The sequence below is a fragment of the Euphorbia lathyris genome, chromosome 5 (genome assembly GCF_963576675.1).
Source record: "Euphorbia lathyris chromosome 5, ddEupLath1.1, whole genome shotgun sequence".
In the NCBI taxonomy this organism is placed as follows: Eukaryota; Viridiplantae; Streptophyta; class Magnoliopsida; order Malpighiales; family Euphorbiaceae; genus Euphorbia; species Euphorbia lathyris.
Genome location: NC_088914.1, coordinates 15,572,882 through 15,591,898, shown reverse-complemented (window position 1 = coordinate 15,591,898; position 19,017 = coordinate 15,572,882). Strand labels below are relative to the sequence as shown.

Sequence of the window (19,017 nt, the reverse complement as noted above, 5' to 3'; positions counted from 1 at the left end):
TACAATAATTGAAGAAGAGAATGTAAATTATAACATAAAAAATATAATGTAAATACAAATTAAAATACTAAATATAATTTAAAAATTATAATATTTTCTAAGAAGGCAAGTCAAGCCAGGCTAGCTTGGATTTTTAGACAAATCTCAGGCGCAATCCATTATATTTTTAGAATTTTACAGGCTCGAACTACATCGAACTAAATGTTAAATATGTATACCCATGCCCAATCCATAGAAGGTGGGTTGGACGAGCCAACAGATTTATAAACAACATACTTCAAATTAGCCTTACTTTTTTTGTTTAAATAAAAGCAGACTACTAAGATCAAAGGTAACTCTCTAATCTCAATTAGGTTAACACCAAAGTAGAGCTTTCTAAAAAAGCTCGACAATCAATATATTAAAAATAAAAACAAAAAATATTACAAAAAAAGAAGAAGCGAAAACACATGACACATGAGCCTAATTAAAAAACAAGAAAATATTTTGTCGTATTGAAGTCATTAAAAACAAAACTAGAACAAAAGAAGGCCCACCAATTGTCTTTATTTTTCCGGGATTGATCTCTACCTTATGAGACATAGAGACAATTTGACATTGCTCCGGCCAAAAGCACATGCTAATATCTGAGGAGAGAGAATTTAAAGAGAAAGAAATGAGGTGTAAAATAGTGATGGGATAGAAAAAAATAAAAATTAAATTATAAAATAAAAAAATTAAAGACAAAAATACCCCTTTGACCCCAGACTTTGATTGACATTTTAATTTTTTTTAACACCGTTATGTTTGCTAATAGAATCAACTTCAAGGTACATGTTTATCAACTTTTAAACCAAATACACTATATTTGCAAATCGATCAAAGTATAAGGTTCATTTTTATACTTTATCATGTTATGTTATATTGAAAGTTAAGACCATTTTTGTAAAAAATAAATAAATTAATATCAGCTTTTCTAGATAAATTGTGAAAGCCACTCTCCCAAAAAAACTACAAATGGTAACTTTTCCTAAAAACATATTTTCTAGCTAAAAACAGTGAGAAATTGAAATAAAAAATAGAAATCTAATGGTTATGGTTTCTTCCTCTTCTTTACTCAAAATTATTTAGTTCATGTGTAACAAAAGAACAGAATTTACAGTGTTCTGGATTGAGATCAGGAATTATTTGAGTTGCTTTATATATATATATATATATATATATATATATATATATATATATATATCCAAGTCTTTGTTGGTGGTAAGTCTAATAAACAATCATATTCATACTTAAGTGAGTATAGAATATCTGAATTATTGCTAAACTCTTCCTTGAAATGTTGATCTGATTAAAAAGGATTGAATTGTGGAAAGCTTTATTGGCCCAAATCAATTCATTGAATATTCTTGAATCATTCGTGTCAGATATAATAATAAAAACGACATTAGGCCTTTAGCTTAAATTTATTCAATTGATTTCTCGACATGATATCAAAGTCTTTTAGATTAAATGGTCTAACTCCATATGTTAGTAGAATTTCGACATATGGAAAGCTGTATCTGTATTTTAACTCCTTCAAATTCAATATGAGTGCACTCACAGTCACATGCTGAGATGTATGAGATAATAATAAAAACTGATCTCGAAACTTCGCTATCAAATTAAGCTTTTAGGCCAGTTGATTCTTTCATATTCCAGACCCGACTAATCATACATTGTGAATTGGGAGTATAGAATCCCTAGCATGACTTGGCTCCAGCTAAGTCTACAAAGAAACTCCAAAAATATAAAATTAGTGTACTTTCATACAGTAAAAATGGGACTGTAACTAGTACACTGTTATTTTCATTCCTTCCAACTGATAATTTTTGTGGTCTGAAATTTGTGATAGAATATTAATAGATCAACAAATTCCAAAAACATTACTGAATTTATCATCACAAACTTACTAATCAGAGGTAAGTAACACTATAAATCCAAGCATCAATTGGAAAGATGCAAAGCTCAAATTCAAAATTATGGCTTCATTTATCTGGCTTTTCCTTTTTTTACTCCTGCCTCTATATCTCATCTTTAAAAACAAAAAAGAGAATAAGAAAGTACCTCCAAGTCCTTCCAGGCTTCCAATGTTTGGTAATTTGCACCAACTTAGCCAATTGCTTCACCAATCTTATTCTCAGCTTTCAAAGAAATATGGCCCTGTCATGCTCCTTCGCCTCGGTCAGATCCCAGTTGTTGTTGTCTCCTCTGCTGAGGCTGCAAGAGATGTCTTAAAAGTTTATGATCTTGCTTGTTGCATCAGACCTTTTTTAGCTGGAGCTGCCAGACTTTCTTACAATTTCTTGGATGTGGGTTTAGCTCCATACAGTGATTACTGGAGACACATGAAGAAACTGATTGTTTTAGAGCTCTTTAGCCTTGAGAGAGTCCAATCTTTTCAGTTTGTTAGAGAAGAAGAAGTTGAATTGCTTATCAATTCAATCTCAGCTACTGAAACTCCTATTGATCTTACTGATAAGTTGTTTGCTCTTACTGCGAATATTACATATAGGATGTCTTTCGGAATCAATTATCAGGGGACTAACTTCGACAGAGACAGATTTCATCAAGTCGTTCACGAAGCTGAGGTTGTGTTAGGAAGTTTCTCCAAGGCTGAATTGTTCCCATTTGCAGGATGGATCATAGACTGGATTACCGGTCATCATGCGAGGACTGAAAGAGTATTTCATGAATTAGATAGTTTCTTCGAATATGTAATAGATGATCACCTTAAACCTGGAAGGAAAAAAGAGCACGATGACATTATCGATGTTCTACTATGAGTAAAGGAAGAGCAAGCTCAACTCGGAACTGCTGACTTCACTAACAATAACATTAAAGGAGTCCTCATGGTATGTTTACTAACTTTCCATTTACAATCACAGTTATCATTACGGAATGACTCTTATTTTGCTTTAAATAACTTTCCTTATATTTGTCTATCAGAATTTATTTGTAGCTGGCACAGATACTTCTGCTATTACTTTGAATTGGGCAATCACAGAGCTTGTCAGCAATCCAAGAGTGTTGCAGAAAGTGCAAGATGAAGTTAGAAACCATGTCGGAAACAAAGGAAAAGTAAGCAAAAGTGATCTTGACAAGCTTCAATATATGAAAATGGTAATAAAAGAAACTTTCAGAATGCACCCTGATGGCCCTCTTCTGTTGCCAAGAGAAACCATTTCCGACTGTAAAATCAATGGTTACGATATTGATCCTAAGACAATGATCCAAGTAAATGTCTGGGCAATCGGACGAGATCCGAAATACTGGAAGGAACCAGAGCAGTTTGATCCTGAAAGATTTCATGATAGCTCTATCGACTATAGAGGACAGAATTTCGAGTTGTTGCCATTTGGAGCTGGCAGAAGAATGTGTCCGGGGATACATATGGCAACCATAACAATAGAATATGTACTCACAAACCTTCTGTACTTGTTTGATTGGAAATTACCAGAGGGAATGAGGAAAGAAGACATCAACATGGAAGAGAAAGCTGGCGTTAGTCTTACTATCACTAAAAGGACACCTCTCATCCTTGTTCCTGTAAACCATCTTCAGTAATTAATTATGCAAAAAAGGAGAAAATGAAATACGGTGCGACTTGCGATCTGCGATTTAGGCATCGCGATACCCCCGTCTTTCCGTTCGCCATTACCTCCGTCGCAGAGTTCCTCTAGTCCGACGCCGGTCCCGTTCTCTCTCCGCCGCCGCTGGTTGTGGGAGGTTGTCTGTCCTTCCGGCGCTAATCGTGGTGACTGTGGGGGTTCGATTTCGTACGGTTTTCTCTCGTACGCGTTTGCGGTTTTCTTCTGGTTTTTGAGAATTCTTGGGCCGCCGCCGCCTCTGCCACCGCCCGTCGGTCTTTGCTGCGCCCTGGTCGCCGATCTCTGGTCAAGGGGCCGCCGTCGACTTCGGATTCATCGCTTATTTCCGGTTCGTCTCTACCGTTTAGGTAGCCGGTTAGTTTCCTTCTTTTCTCTGTGGCACTTGTTTGGACTTGGATTGGTATTGTGTTGCTTGTGTTTTGGTTTTGGCTGGATTTGTGTTGCTTTGTGGCTGTGGCTGGTTGATTTGCATTGTAGTGCCTTCTTGTTCTCTCTGTGTTTCTTGATCTCTCTGTGATTACCTCTGGTCTGTGGTTGGCACTTAGAAGCTGTGTGAGTGGAGATTGGTTTTTGGGGGAACTGTTGCTTGGGGTTTGTACTGGCTGTATTGAGTGCCCTGTTTTTCCTGGCTGGTGGTTTTGCTGTCCGCCTTTCCTGTTTTTCCTAGTTTTGCTGTTAATTATGGCTGGGGTGGAGAAGGCAATAGGCAACTTGTCGTTGTCGGATGGTGAGGAGGAAGCCCTAGATCTGAGTGGGCCATCATCCAATCCTATTGCTAAAAATGGAGGGCTAACCTTGATTGGTCGTTTCCTCACGGAGCGTTCTATTAATACTGTAGTCATGAAGGCTAGAATGGCCACGATATGGAGACCAGGCAGGGGAGTGGCTATATCAGAACTATCCAACAATAAATATGTCTTTGAATTTTATCATGCTATTGACTTGGCACGTGTAGTGGAAGGGGGCCCTTGGTCCTTTGACAATCATTTACTTGTGGTTTCTCTCTGGAAAGATGAACCGTCACCTGACTTGGTAGATCTATATATTGCCGATTTTTGGGTACAGATTTATGACTTGCCTATTGGGTCTATATCGGAGGGAGTGGGTAGACAGATTAGGGACTTTATTGGTAGATTCCAGGCTTATGATATCAATAATAACACCGGGCTACGTAGGCAATTTATGAGGCTTAGAGTCTCTATTGATGTGAGGAAGCCGTTAAAGAGGATGAAGAAAATCCGTAAGGGGAAGGAGGAGTGGGCTTATATTTCGTTCAAATATGAGAGATTGGGATCATTTTGCTATATATGCGGGTTGCTGGGGCATACTGATAGATTTTGTGATAAGATCTTCACCTTGAAACCTGAGGAGATCACTAGGGAGTGGGTTGACTGGTTGAAAGCCCCTGTACGCAGGGGCGGGGATGTGTTGAATGTGAAGTGGCTGAGAGAGCCGGGTAGTCAGGCTACGACCCTCAACTCTGGGAGTGGACCTTCTCTAGGGAACACTATTGGGTCTATAAGAGTAGGGCAGTCGAGTGGGGGTAAGGAAGCTGGGAAGGAGAACATTCCGGTGGGAAAGGAGGGGGCAAAGTTGAAGGGTAAATTGGATGTAGGGAAAGGAAACCCAATTATACAGCAAGTGCATGAGGGGGAGATAATGAATATGGCTGTGGATAGCGATGATGAGGGGCTCGAATTGGCAGATGATCGTAGCCTGGTCTGTGGTTGGCACTTAGAAGCTGTGTGAGTGGAGATTGGTTTTTGGGGGAACTGTTGCTTGGGGTTTGTACTGGCTGTATTGAGTGCCCTGTTTTTCCTGGCTGGTGGTTTTGCTGTCCGCCTTTTCTGTTTGCGCAGGTTTCAGGAAGCAGTGGAAGAAAATATGTTGATAGATCTACCTACACAGGGTAGTCAATTCACGTGGGAGAGGAGTAGGGGTACTAGACTGTGGGTCAGGGAGAGGTTGGACAGGGCTATGGTCACTAGTGCTTGGGTGGACAGATTTCCAACTCATAGGCTTCGCACTCTGGTATCAGCATATTCTGATCATGCTCCAATTTTCTTAGAGTTCGCTAATCCGGTCAGTAATGTGAGGCGCAGTCATTTTCGCTTTGAACAGGAGTGGCTTTCAGACCCTGAGTTCAAGTTTCTAGTGAGGAATTATTGGCTAAGCAGTAGCAATCATAACCTTGCTGCTAAGCTGGCAGCCTGTGCTAGTAGCATGGAACAATGGGGGAAGAAGTATCGGATGAGGTTTAGGAAGCAAATTGAGGGCTGTAAGAGGAGGTTGGATAGTCTTGTTGATAGCAGTGTTCCGACTGACGTGGTCAGATTCCTTCAGGCCAAAAGTGAGTTGAACTCCCTACTTGAATCTGAAGCTATACATTGGCAACAAAGGGCAAAGAATTTCTGGCTACAGGAGGGGGACCAAAATACTAAGTTTTTCCATGCATGTGTCAAGGCTAGAAAGCAGAGGAACACTATTCGCCATCTGAAGGATGCGAATGGCCTGGTAGTAGAAGGAATTGATGATATGGGGATTATTGCCAAAGCTTATTTCTCTGATCTGTTTGCTGGCCCTACTAGCCCGTGTTATGATGTTGTGGATTCCCTTACCCTTCTTGTTTCGCCTGATATGCAGGCAAACCTGTGCTCCCCATTTACTTTTGATGAATTCAAGACTGCCATGTTTCAAATGCACCCTGATAAATCCCCTGGTCCTGATGGATTAAATCCGGGTTTCTTTCAACACTTTTGGGACCTCATTGGTCCTGAAATTGTTAATGCATGTAAGGGCTATCTGGATCACAAAGAATTTCCCCCGCACTTAAATGACATGATAATTGTCCTTATCCCCAAAATTGATAGGCCTGAGGGTATGAAAGATTTTCGCCCTATCTCCCTTTGCAATGTGCTTTACAAATTGATTGCCAAGGTCCTAGCTAATAGGCTCAAGCTTCTGCTACCTTCCTTGGTATCTGAGACTCAATCTGCCTTTGTCCCTGGCAGGTCTATCTCTGACAGCATTATGGTGGCCTTTGAGTCATTACACTTTATGAAGAGAAAGAACATGGGTAGAATTGGTGAGGTGGCTTTAAAATTGGATATTAGCAAGGCCTATGATAGGGTTGATTGGACATTCCTGAGACTTGTTATGCAAAAATTAGGCTTTCCTGGGCTGTGGATTGATTGGATCATGCTGTGCATTTCTACCGTGGAATACTCTGTGTCGCTTAATGGTACATTTGTGGGTCCGATTAAACCTGGTAGGGGTCTGAGACAAGGAGACCCTCTGTCGCCATACTTATTTATACTGTGTGCTGAAGTCTTATCTAAACTGATTAATAGGGCGGCGGATGAGGGCTCCCTCCATGGGTGCCTCATCGCTAGGGGTGCGCCAACCATCACACATTTGTTCTTTGCAGATGACAGTTTCCTATTTTTCAGGGCCTCTATGGATGAGTGTAACAAAGTTGGGATGATCCTTTCAGAGTATGAGGCAGCATCTGGCCAGGCTATCAACCTGCAAAAATCTGGGATTTTCTTTAGTCCGAATGTGGGCCTGGATTTGCGAAATGAGGTATGTAATTCTCTTCAGGTCTTTCACCCTCTGGATACTGGTCGCTATTTGGGGCTCCCCTCACTAATTGGGAAGTCCAAAGTGGCGATCTTCAGTTTCCTCAAAGATAGACTAAGGAAGAGGCTGAGTGCATGGACTTTTAGATTTCTCTCTGCGGCGGGTAAGGAAGTGCTAATTAAGGCGGTTGCACAGGCACTGCCAACTTTTTGTATGAGTGTCTTTAAACTGCCCAAATCCCTGTGCATGGACTTGGAAAAGATAATGAATTCATTTTGGTGGGGTATGAAACCAGGGGGTAGGAGATCGATTCATTGGCAGAGTTGGGACAGGCTTAGCAGGGATAAGAGAGAGGGTGGCTTGGGTTTTCGGAACCTCCAAAAATTCAATCTGGCCTTATTAGGCAAACAGGCCTGGAAGTTAATGGTTAATCCAAATTCTTTAGTAGGTAGAATGTTCAAAGCTAAATATTACCCTAGAGACCCCTTCCTTTCCTCCAAATTGGGCAATAATCCTAGTTTTGTTTGGGGGAGTGTTTGGAGAGCCATTGAGGTATTGAGATTGGGAGTTCGTTGGAGAATTGGGGATGGTAAGTCAATATATGTGTGGAAAGACCCATGGGTAAATACTATGGCCCCATTTAGGGTACAGGGAGATGCTGTCATGCAGCAGGATGATACAAAAGTGGCTGATCTGTTTATTCCAGGTAGGAAGTTGTGGGACAGAGGGAAGGTGGAGGAGTTGTTGAATGAGGCAGATGCCAGAATGGTATGTAGGATGGTGTTGCCAACCAGAGAAGTAGAGGATGGACCAATGTGGAATTTTACCAGAAATGGGTTGTACACAAGTAAATCAGGGTATAAAGCGTGTTGTGATGCTTATGGTAGTGTGAATCAGGATGATGGGTGGAGTAGAATTTGGAAGATGCATGTCCCCCCAAAAGTTAGAATGTTTGTATGGAAGTTGGCCTCGGGCTGTGTGGCTACTAGACATAGATTGGCAGGGAGAGGGTTGCTAATCCCAACGCAGTGCCCTTTCTGTCATTCTGATACTGAGCATGATCACCACCTTTTTGTGGATTGTGTATACGCCCAGGAATGTTGGAACCTATCCGGGATCAATACGGATGTATTCCAACCTGATTATCTAACGGGTTCTATTTTGCAGGTACTCTTATCCAATGATGAAGACACCATAACCAAGATGGCAATGACGCTTTGGGTTATTTGGAACCAATGGAATCAAATAGTTTGGGAGAGCAAAGTCCAATTACCAGAAACGGCGATCTCTCTCGCGAGTAACTACCTTGCTGCGTGGCGCCAGTCCCAGTTGAAGAACCTTCCGGCTGCGGCCCGTCAGCCGCCCACGCCCTCAACGGCTCAGGCCGATGCCATCACCGCACAGCACCACCGGATCCCAGTTCCTCAGGCGGGTGTCCCGGCCCCTGCCCGCCTTGCTGCGCAGCGCCGGCTGCCCCCTATCATCACCAACGACAGGAGCCGTAGGCACGGTTGCCCATCGCCACGAGCACACACCGCGGCTGATTGCGACACAGGTACGAGATACTAGTTGGTCTCGCCCCCCTCTTGGCTTTGTTAACTGCAATTGTGATGCAGCTACCTTTAAAGCTGAGTCACGGAGTGGGGTGGGAGCCTTACTTAGATCATCCGATGGATCCTTTATGGCCTGTCGTAGTCGCATAATCCCAATTATTGAAGATATCAGGGAATCTGAAGCGCTAGCTCTACGTGATGCATTGCAGTGGTGTATTTATCTCAATTGTATTAATGTTTTGCTTGAAAGTGACTCGTTGATTGTCGTTAACAGTGTCAATTCGATTGATCCGGACTTGTCTGTTTATGGGTCAATTATTCAGGATTGTAAGGTTTTGTTAAGTTGTCGACACGATTATAAAGTGTATTTCTCTCCACGCCTAGCGAACAAGGGAGCTCATGTTGTTGCACGACATGCCCTGTCCAATGCTAGCGAGTTCGTATCTTTTTCTGCTCCGGTTTGGTTGCAGGAGACTATTGTTGCTGATTCGGTTTAAGGAATGAATATCATTTTGAAAAAAAAGTAATTAATTATGCAGTGGTTTAAAAGTTTAAGAATGCGAAAAAAGTATCATTACATTTATCAAAACATAAACAATATTTTATGAATAATATCAAATTTACAACCATAATCCTATACCGAGGCTTAAAGTTTGAGGATATCATAAAATATTGTTATATTTGATAAAACATGATGATATTTTTATGAATAATATATAACCATATATATAGTTATAATATAACTCTATATAGAAGATTATAATCCGATAAAATCATCCTGAAAACTTATATTAATTAAGCTCAATATAGGATAATTATATCCACAGTACTTGAACTTTGTCCTATTTCACACTTTGCTACCTAGACTTCACTTTTGCATAGGAAAATAACAGAACCTAGAGCTAATATGACTGCTAAAACAGGTTAATCGAGCCACATCAACGTTTTAGCCTCATAAATGTTGTGTTACTGATAAATGTTTATTCACATTTCCTTGCAAATAAGCTATGTTGTATCATTTAATGCTTAAGCAAGTGTATCTTGTTTTTTACAAAGCCAAGCAAACACACCATTGCCAAGTGAGAACATTTTAACTTGAAGTGCTCTACTGTTCATCTATGTATCCAGCCCAATTGCTATCTACGGATTTCCATAGAACTCCGATGGATATGTGGATCCGTTTAGCTCAATTTAGTATATGACAGGGATTGCTCACCATTGTTTTACCGTGGTAAAGAAAGTGTATGAAGATCTGACTTGGGCGCAACTCACCAATGAACTCTGATGGATATGCGGATCCATTTAGCTCAACTTAGTATCACAGGCTCTCTGGTCCTAACATGACTTTGCTCCAGCCAAGTCTACAAAGAAACTCCCAAAATAAAAAAATGAAAAAAACAAATTAGTATATTATCATTAAGGAAAAATCTGACTGAAGTCTGAAAAATGCTGTTATTTTTTACTCCTAATATGCTGTTATTTTCATTTCTTCCGACTGATAATCAATTTTGTCTGAAAAATGAATGGCTCAACAAAGTCTAAAAACTTCTCAATTCACATCCATCCACTGTAACTACACATGGGTGAACCCCACAAAGAAAGAATATAAAAGACAAACTAAAGCTATTATTTCTTCAAATTATTTTTAATGGTGTAAATCACGTGTCTTTATTGACACAATTATATTTGCAGCTTAGTAATCACACGTGTCTTTATTGACCCTCTCACTTTTGTGTTTCCATAGGCTTATTTTTTTTTGGCTTTGAGTGAATAAGATGGCTTTTTTTTCCAACTTACTAGTCAGAAGTAACACTATAAATCCAAACATCAATCAAAAGATGCAAAGCAAAAAATTAAATGGCTCCTTATGCTCCATTTATCTGGCTTTCTCTTCTTTTAGTCCTGCCTCTATATCTCATGTTTAAAAAGAAAAAACAGAATAAGAAACTACCTCCAACCCCTTTCACGCTTCCAATCTTAGGCAATTGGCACCAACTTAGCCAATTGCTTCACCAATCTTATTCTCAGCTTTCCAAGAAACATGGCCCTGTCATGCTCGTTAGACTCGGTCAAATCCCGGTTCTTGTTGTCTCCTCTGCTGAGGCTGCAAGAGATGTCTTAAAAGTTTATGATATTGCTTGTTGCAGCAGACCTTACTTAGCCGGAGCTGCCAGACTTTCTTACAATTTCTTGGATGTGGGTTTAGCGCCATACGGTGATCACTGGAGACACATGAAGAAACTGATTGTTTTAAACCTCTTTACCCTTAAGAGGGTCCAATCTTTTCGGTTTCTTAGAGAAGAAGAAGTTGAATTGCTCGTCAATTCAATCTCCGCTACTAAAACTCCTATTGATCTTACTGATAAGTTGTTTGCGCTTGCTGCGAATATCACATATAGGATGTCTTTCGGGATCGATTATCAGGGGACTAACTTGGACAAAGACAAATTTCATCAAGTGGTTCACGAAGCTCACGCTGTAGCAGGAAGCTTTTCCATGGCTGAATTGTTCCCATTTGTAGGATGGATCATAGATTGGATAACCGGTCATCATGCCAGGACCGAAAGAGTGTTTCATGAACTAGATAGTTTCTTCGAATATGCAATAAATGATCACCTTAAACCTGGAAGGAAAAAAGACCAGGATGACATAATCGATGTTCTACTACAAGTGAAGGAAGAGCAAGCTCAACTCGGAACTGCTCACTTCACTAAGAATAACATTAAAGCAGTCCTCATGGTATGTTTACTTCACTAAGAATAACACTAAAGCAGTCCTCATGTTATCATTCTGAAATGACTCTTAATTTTGTTCAGTCATTCTGTAAATGTTTGTCTATCAGAATTTATTTTCAGCTGGCACACATACTTCTGCAATTACTTTGAATTGGGCCATGGCAGAGTTAGTCAGGAATCCAAGAGTGCTGGGGAAAGTGCAAGATGAAGTTAGAAACAATTTTGGAAACAAAGGAAAAGTGAGCGAAAGTGATCTTGACAAGCTTCAATATCTGAAAATGGTAATAAAAGAAACTTTCAGAATGCACCCTGTTGGCCCTCTTCTGTTGCCCAGAGAAACCATTTCTCACTGTAAAATCAATGGTTATGATGTCGATCCTAAGACAATCATCCAAGTCAATGTCTGGGCAATCGGACGAGATCCGAAATACTGGAAGGAACCAGAGCAGTTTTATCCCGAAAGATTTGCTGATAGCTCTATTGACTATAAAGGACAGAATTTCGAGTTCTTGCCATTTGGGGCTGGCAGAAGAATGTGTCCAGGGATACATATGGCAACTGTAACAGTAGAATACGTACTCGCAAACCTTTTGTACTTGTTAATGAGGAAAGAAGACATCAACATGGAAGAGAAAGCTGGTGTTAGTCTTGCTATTAATAAAAGGACACCTCTCATCCTTGTTCCTATAAAGCGTATTTAGTCTTATTGTTTTTGGAGGAAAGTGTCAAGGAACCGATTGAACTAAAAGCTCGAGCTGATAGTTAAGGCTCAATCATATATCTTATATTAATCTCCGACACACCCCCACACGCAAATGCCCATTGGGCTTGCACAGGCCCATCCCGCCACGTGTTTTATTAATTCCACAAATTAATGAGGTTGCCGGGACTCGAACCCTCGACCGTTTGGTCCTAGAGGCTCTGATACCATGTCAAGGAACCGATTGAATAAAAGCTCGAGCTGATAGTTAAGGCTCAATCATATATCTTATATTAATCTCCGACAGAAAGCAGATTTAACATGTAAAAAACAATGCAATCTTAAAGCAGTTCTCAATAATGTAGAAAGAAGCAATCCTAAGCCAAAAAGATAAACCTACAAGCAACTTATAGGTAAAATTTACTTGCAGAAACCTATTGAGATTTATTATCTATCTGTAAACGTTTTAGGCTTTTATCAATATCAAGCTTTTTTTGTTTCCTTGGATTGGAAATTCTATTTAGGGCAATGTGTGAAAAAGCAATTAAGATGTCAATGTTGAATGCAACAGATTGTGGTCCTAATCCAACTCAACTAAACCTAACCATGAGAAATCAACTCAATGTTGTCAATTTAAACTAATTACATCCATTAATTAAAGCCCAACAAATTTGAGTTGAGTAGATTTCCAAGAATTCAAACAATTGAACAAGACAAAGAAAAATGAAAGTAAAAATTGGAGTAACACCAGATTAGAGAAGAGATAACGGAGGAGATAGAAAGTACCTGAGGAAGTGGACCTGATTGGAATTCTGACTATCTTGTTAATTTGTGACATAAAAAACACGTGACTTGTATGTGCACGCTGCATGCCCCTTACTGGACCTTTAACTATCAGGATGGGGTTCATGATCGATGGTGAAAATCACCTGCACTATATGTTAGTTTGTTTTTGTTTGTTTTTACTATTAAATTAATTTTACATTTGATACTCATGTTATTCTAAATGCTTGTCATGACTGCTTACCAATCAATGGGGATGTGCATCGGTATAAAACCGAATCAAACTGAAAAAATCGAATACTAAAATGATCAAAATAATTCGTACCGATACCGAACCGAATAATAGGTAAAATCGAATTAAAACCGAACTGAAATATGCAGTTCGGTTCGGTTTAAACTGAACAAACCGAATTAAGTTAAAAGTAACAAATCACAAATAAAAATCAATATATTTTTTCATTAAATTTACTTCAGCAACAACAAAAATTGAAATACTTCCAAAATATATCTATATTGGGTTATTATCTCAACAATAATAATAAAAATTAAACTTGTAAAATTAAATATATGTGTATGTAAGTTGGTTGGGAAAAAAGGCTGTTGGAAAATCGGTTCTTACTGGAGTTAGAAGAATTGCTTGTACTGCATCTGTTTACCATATATGGTTAGCTAGGAATAAATCTTATTTTCAGGGAGTATTGTTTTCTATGTTAGATTAAGAGGTCTTGCTTTGAAGAACAGAGATAAGTATTCCTGGAATACTTGGTAGCTTTTGCTACTGGTTTTACGTGTTTTTTTTATACTGTGTAATTTTGGTTTATGTTCTATAAAATTTCTTTTACTGATTAAAAAAAATGTAAAATATGTGTAATTTGGTGCGGTTTGGTTTTTTACATTTTTTGTCAAACCGAACCGAATATCGAAATACACTTAAAATTAAAACCGACGCCGAACCAAATTGTTAAAAAATCGAATCGAAAAACCGAATTCACTCGGTTCGGTTCGGTATGCGGTTTAAACCGAATCGATGTACACCCCTACCAATCATAATTCTATTATTTCTTCATGTGATTCTTTAACATGGAACAATATTATTATTTAGCAAGTTCAAGCAATGTTGGAACTTGAAATTCTCATTAGTGTGTACCTTTCATCAGATAAATATTACCTTCCTCTATGACATCTCGTACAAAATGATACCTAACATTGATAGTATGAGCTTGATGAACTTGATTCTTTACCAAGTGAATCGCACTTCCGCTATCACAACTCAGATCCACACATTCTTGCTTAATCCCAAAATCATCTTGAAGACCCCACAACCACAATTCTTCCTAATTACTTTATCCAAGCTCTGTCCTGCCCGTATCTTATTTATAATGGGCTCAGGCTGGGGTGGGTCAAGCTAGAAAAATTAATTTCCAAGCCCATCATAGCTTAACCCATTCAACATATAAATTTATATTAAAAATAAATTAAAAATTAAAATGATAATAAAATGATTAAAAATTAAATTTATTCTTGTATTGAAAGTCATAAAAATCTTGTAAAAGAAAAAGTTATAAAAAAAAATTAAAATTGATGATAGAATAATAATAAAAAAAACTAGAATGAACTATAAGTTTTTTTTTTTTTTTATAAAATGACATAAAAAGTACAAATACAACACGGAAATTAAGAGGAATAAAACCTCGCAACTATGCAAGATAAAGCTGGTATAAGATCCATAAATGGAAGAAAAAAGACTACAAAAAATAAAAACCACAATAGGTGAAACTAACGCAAAGGAAATACAAATCATATACTTATCGTTAGTTGAATCCCGTCTATAGATCTACAGACAAGATAAATCTTTTTCGTTCTTCCTAAAACCGAAACAAGTGTAAATGAAAGAAGTTTAGCTAACAGATGTAAATATAGCAGAAAAAGAAGTACGATAGGGTATACAGATTTCAAATTAGCTAAAGCTACAAGCAAAAAAAAAAAAAAAAAAAGCAAATGTGAAGCTATGTGAAGCTAAAACTAACCCTAAAACATAGATGAGAGGAGGAAAGAAGACAAACTTCATTCTTCCTCCTCTAAGTAGATCTAGTTAGAAGGTTAGAACATAAGCAAATAAAGAGAACATGAGAAAAAAAGGAGTAGCGACGACAATGACGATGTCGACAATTTTTGAAGGGGAGAACTATGCTTAGAGAGAAGGCAGAGCCTCTCTCTCTAAAACTTACCGAATGCACTGTAAGTTAAAAAAGCGAAATATCAATATTTTTTTTATAACAATTCAAAAAAAGTGATATAATAACTAAAGAAGATGATGTAAATTACAATATAAAAAAATATAGTGTAAATACAAATTATAATACTAAATATAATTTAAATATTATAATATTTTCTATGAGGGCAGGCCGAGCTAGCTAGCCTGGATTTTTAGACAAATCTCAAAACTTGACCCATTATATTTTCAAGTTTTTGCATGCTCGGATTGAGTCAAACTAAAGGTTAAATATGTATATCCATACCCGATTTATGGAAGGTGGGTTGGATGTGCCAACGGGTGTTCATACACATTTTTAATTGGCCTTACTTTTTTTTTTGTTCAAGTAAAAGCAGACTATTTTTAGGACCAAAGGTAACCCTCTAATCTCAATTAGGTTAATAGCAAAGAAGAGCTTTCGAAAAACTCCCAATCAATATATTAAAAATAAAAAAATTACAAAAAGAAGCGAAAACACAAGATACACGAGCCTAATTAAAAAACACGAAAATATGTCCTATTGAAGTCATTAAAAACAAAACTAGAACATAAAAAATTTCACCAATTGTCTTTATTTTTTACTTTTCTAGGTATTGATCTCTACCTTATGAGATATACACCTGTGTCAGATTTAATAATAACAATCGGCCTTAAGCTTCCAGCTTAAACTTATTCAATTGATTCTTTGATATGATATCAAAGTTTGTTAGATAAAATGCCCAAGGGTTCAAATCCTGATAACAACATTAATGCAAACATCTCCTCCAAGAATCCAGGCCAGAGTTGATGGAGGTCTCACAAGACGTGTAACATCAGCCACATGTCGTGTGACTCGAGTGCTGGGTGAATGAAGGGTGGAAGACGGATCCACATGACGTGTCAAAGGGGCATACGACATGTGGAAAGCTTACTGAGCCCCTAGAATTTTTGTGGAAATTCACACGGTATGTGGCTTTCCTTCACACGTCGTTTGACCTCTTAGAGGAGGCCATTAAAGACTATCATCGACGATTAGAGAGGGCTACAGTTGTTAGCCACACTGCGTGTCAAACATGCCACACGCCGTGTGGGGTTGCTTCTTCACAAAGAGACAAATTTGCCAGAGTCATGTTTCATTCTAAGAAGTTCATCACTGACTTAAGAGTAGTTCCCACTATCCTAAGCCCAGTGGTGGTATTCCGTGACAACACACATGGAATCCAAACACGTGCTCATAAAATTTCACTACATTCGAAAAAACCCTTACAGTTTGCGTGATATGCAACACAGTTCCACAATTTAAAAACTTGCAATGCATTTAAGGATTCATGAGTCATTTTTTTGGCCAAAAAATATGATAACATTCGCCATAATATTACCAGGATCAGGCTGGGAATATTCCCCAGAAGGAGGACCAAAAAGGAGAAAAGGCATAAAAGATCCACCGGTTTAGTATATACGGCGTATAACTGGAGATTGGGCACATATATGGTGACACACCTTTGGTCATCCGGAGATCCGCCAGGTACAAGGATCCGAGATCCGTCACATAAGGCGATCCGCCAAGATAAGGCACTAAGCTGGTATATGGCGGGATCACCATCATTAAATGAACATTAAAGATACCTTAAAAGCCATAATCGTTCAGAGGTTAGAATCAGAGTTAAAGTGCATTAAAAAGGTATTACATTTTGTTGGGGTTTAGTGTCCTATAGACAATTGTTGCAGGATACAAACTTAATGTAAATGAATTGTTCTTTATATCATTTGTTTTAATGAGATATATGTTTTATAACTATATAAAGGCAATCCCTTTTAAGCACTAAATAAAGTCTAATAAAAGGAAATCCGTAAGTTTGTTTAAAGTGATTATAAAGTGTTCATACAAGCATGAAGTGAGACAAAACTTTATAATAAACTAATAAACTTAAAACCACCCCAAGTCAAGTGATATGTTTAGGATTGATATATCACTGTTGAGACTTGTATGTAATAATGTCTTCTGTCCGACAGAAAGCTGATCTCACAAGCTTCATATATATAGATATCTGGACAGTTACATAGATCCGATGAAACGTCGTTCATTAGGATTGGGGATCCGATTTGAGATAACAGGATGGGTAGATTCATCCTTGTCACCTGTTCATCTCATTGGTATTAATAGGTATAAGTAATCATCAGACTCAAAGGAATGTTAATTGGTCATCCTGAATTACTGAATGTGAGACTTTGATCCTGTGGTCCCACGATCCTTAACAGAGATGACTTTGGGGTGTGAACTGCAAAGGTTGGGTGTCACAGGAAGTAATGTCAGGGTAGTTATACATTGGATTGAGCATTTGTCACTCCCGATTAATGGGAGATATATCCAAGGATCGCTTGTGGAAGACTCGACTCTAAATCCTTGCAAGGTGATAGCTTAAGACTTGAAATACAGATTTCACTTAACCTATCTATTTGAGTTGACTCGGCCTGAACAAGTAAAATGAACGTCTCGCTATATGTGAATTGACATCACCCATAGTCATAAGATTTAGTTCAAGGATATAGTTGATAAAGGATTGAATTATACTGTAACTAATACGGAAGGGTTAACGACAGAATCAACCTGTCTTCTTAACGGACTCTGGGGGAATGATTACAGACTTGCCAATAACATACTCAGTACATCATTCCGTTATGCAAGGATTAAATATAATTCTTGAAGAAATTAATTTAATAGTTGCATACGGCTAGAAGTAGTAAGAACCTAATGGATCACACATAAGACTTGGAACCAAAAGAGAGATGGATGTCATTAATAGATGGAAGCCCAAATGAGCCCAGTAAAGCCCATTTAATTAGGGGGGCCGAAATTTGTATATAATAAGTTAGGAATTATTTTAATTCCCTTAATCCTAATTTGATTAGGTTTGTGAATTAAATTAATTAAGAGAGATAATTAAATTAGGAGTTTTAATTAGATTAATATACTCCTATTATTATCCAATTAGGTTATTTATTATTATCCCAAATATATTAGATATATTATAAGATAATAATTAGGAATCCTATTCCGAATTGAATTCCTATTAAGTAACCTATTCCTATCTAACTAGGGTTTAGATACAAGTTATTATATATACCCCCCTAATGTGTGAATTTCGACTAAGCCATACTACTCCCCTCTATGTGATTTTCGAAACCTACATTAAGAGAGAGAAAGTGAATTCGCATCCCCAAGTTCGTGGACAAGAATTCATACGGCTTCCGTCAATTGATTAATTTCATTCATCTCCTTTTCTCTTTGATCTTGTGTTGGTTAATTAGAGGCAATCTATTTTGGTTGCATCTCATAAGGGTTGATTCCATCTTTAACCTCACCGTGTTATACTTCGTGGTTGGAATCTCGGAGAAGAATTGTGGGCGCTTCTTTAACAACGGTAGATTGTTCATCAAAAGGTATTCCTTCTTATCCCTCTTTATATGAAATAACGATTAACGGATCCTATGGTTAAAAGGAAGTAGGCTAAAATTTTTATATTTCCGCTGCTATACCTTAGCCTAATTTCCAACACATTTCATTAACGAGGCATTAAAAGTGAGTTATTACGGCTATCACTCAAACCTATATAATTACCCCTGTAATAAGGTGTCAAAAGGTACACACTATCAAAACCTTACTTGTGATTACAGTTTATTCTTAAGAACATTACTGATTTAGGCATCGGAGTGCCCCCGGCCGAACACAACGGCGCCTCACAGGGACGCTATACGGTATTGATAAATCTACGTAATATCAAAATATTATGGTTTACTTAATTTC

The 19,017-nt window shown here is 38.0% G+C and overlaps 1 protein-coding gene and 1 pseudogene across 1 annotated transcript; both read left to right on the top strand.

Moving 5' to 3' along the window:
• The first annotated feature begins 2,000 nt into the window (after positions 1-2,000).
• Positions 2,001-3,585, top strand: LOC136228659 (cytochrome P450 71B34-like; annotated as a pseudogene).
• A 7,007-nt stretch (positions 3,586-10,592) lies between these two features.
• On the top strand, positions 10,593-12,984 carry LOC136228914 (cytochrome P450 71B10-like). Its single transcript, XM_066017413.1, has 2 exons — positions 10,593-11,500; positions 11,604-12,984. Exons 1-2 carry the CDS (start codon positions 10,619-10,621, stop codon positions 12,195-12,197), a joined length of 1,476 nt encoding a protein of 491 aa, XP_065873485.1. The 5' UTR covers positions 10,593-10,618; the 3' UTR covers positions 12,198-12,984.
• The last annotated feature ends 6,033 nt before the right edge of the window (positions 12,985-19,017 follow it).

Bases quoted from the DNA above. Each gene is read 5' to 3' on its own strand.
- LOC136228914 (XM_066017413.1), top strand. From the start codon at position 10,619: ATGGCTCCTTATGCTCCATTTATCTGGCTTTCTCTTCTTTTAGTCCTG. The intron at 11,501-11,603 runs GTATGTTTACTT...TTTGTCTATCAG, and splicing joins ACATTAAAGCAGTCCTCATG to AATTTATTTTCAGCTGGCAC.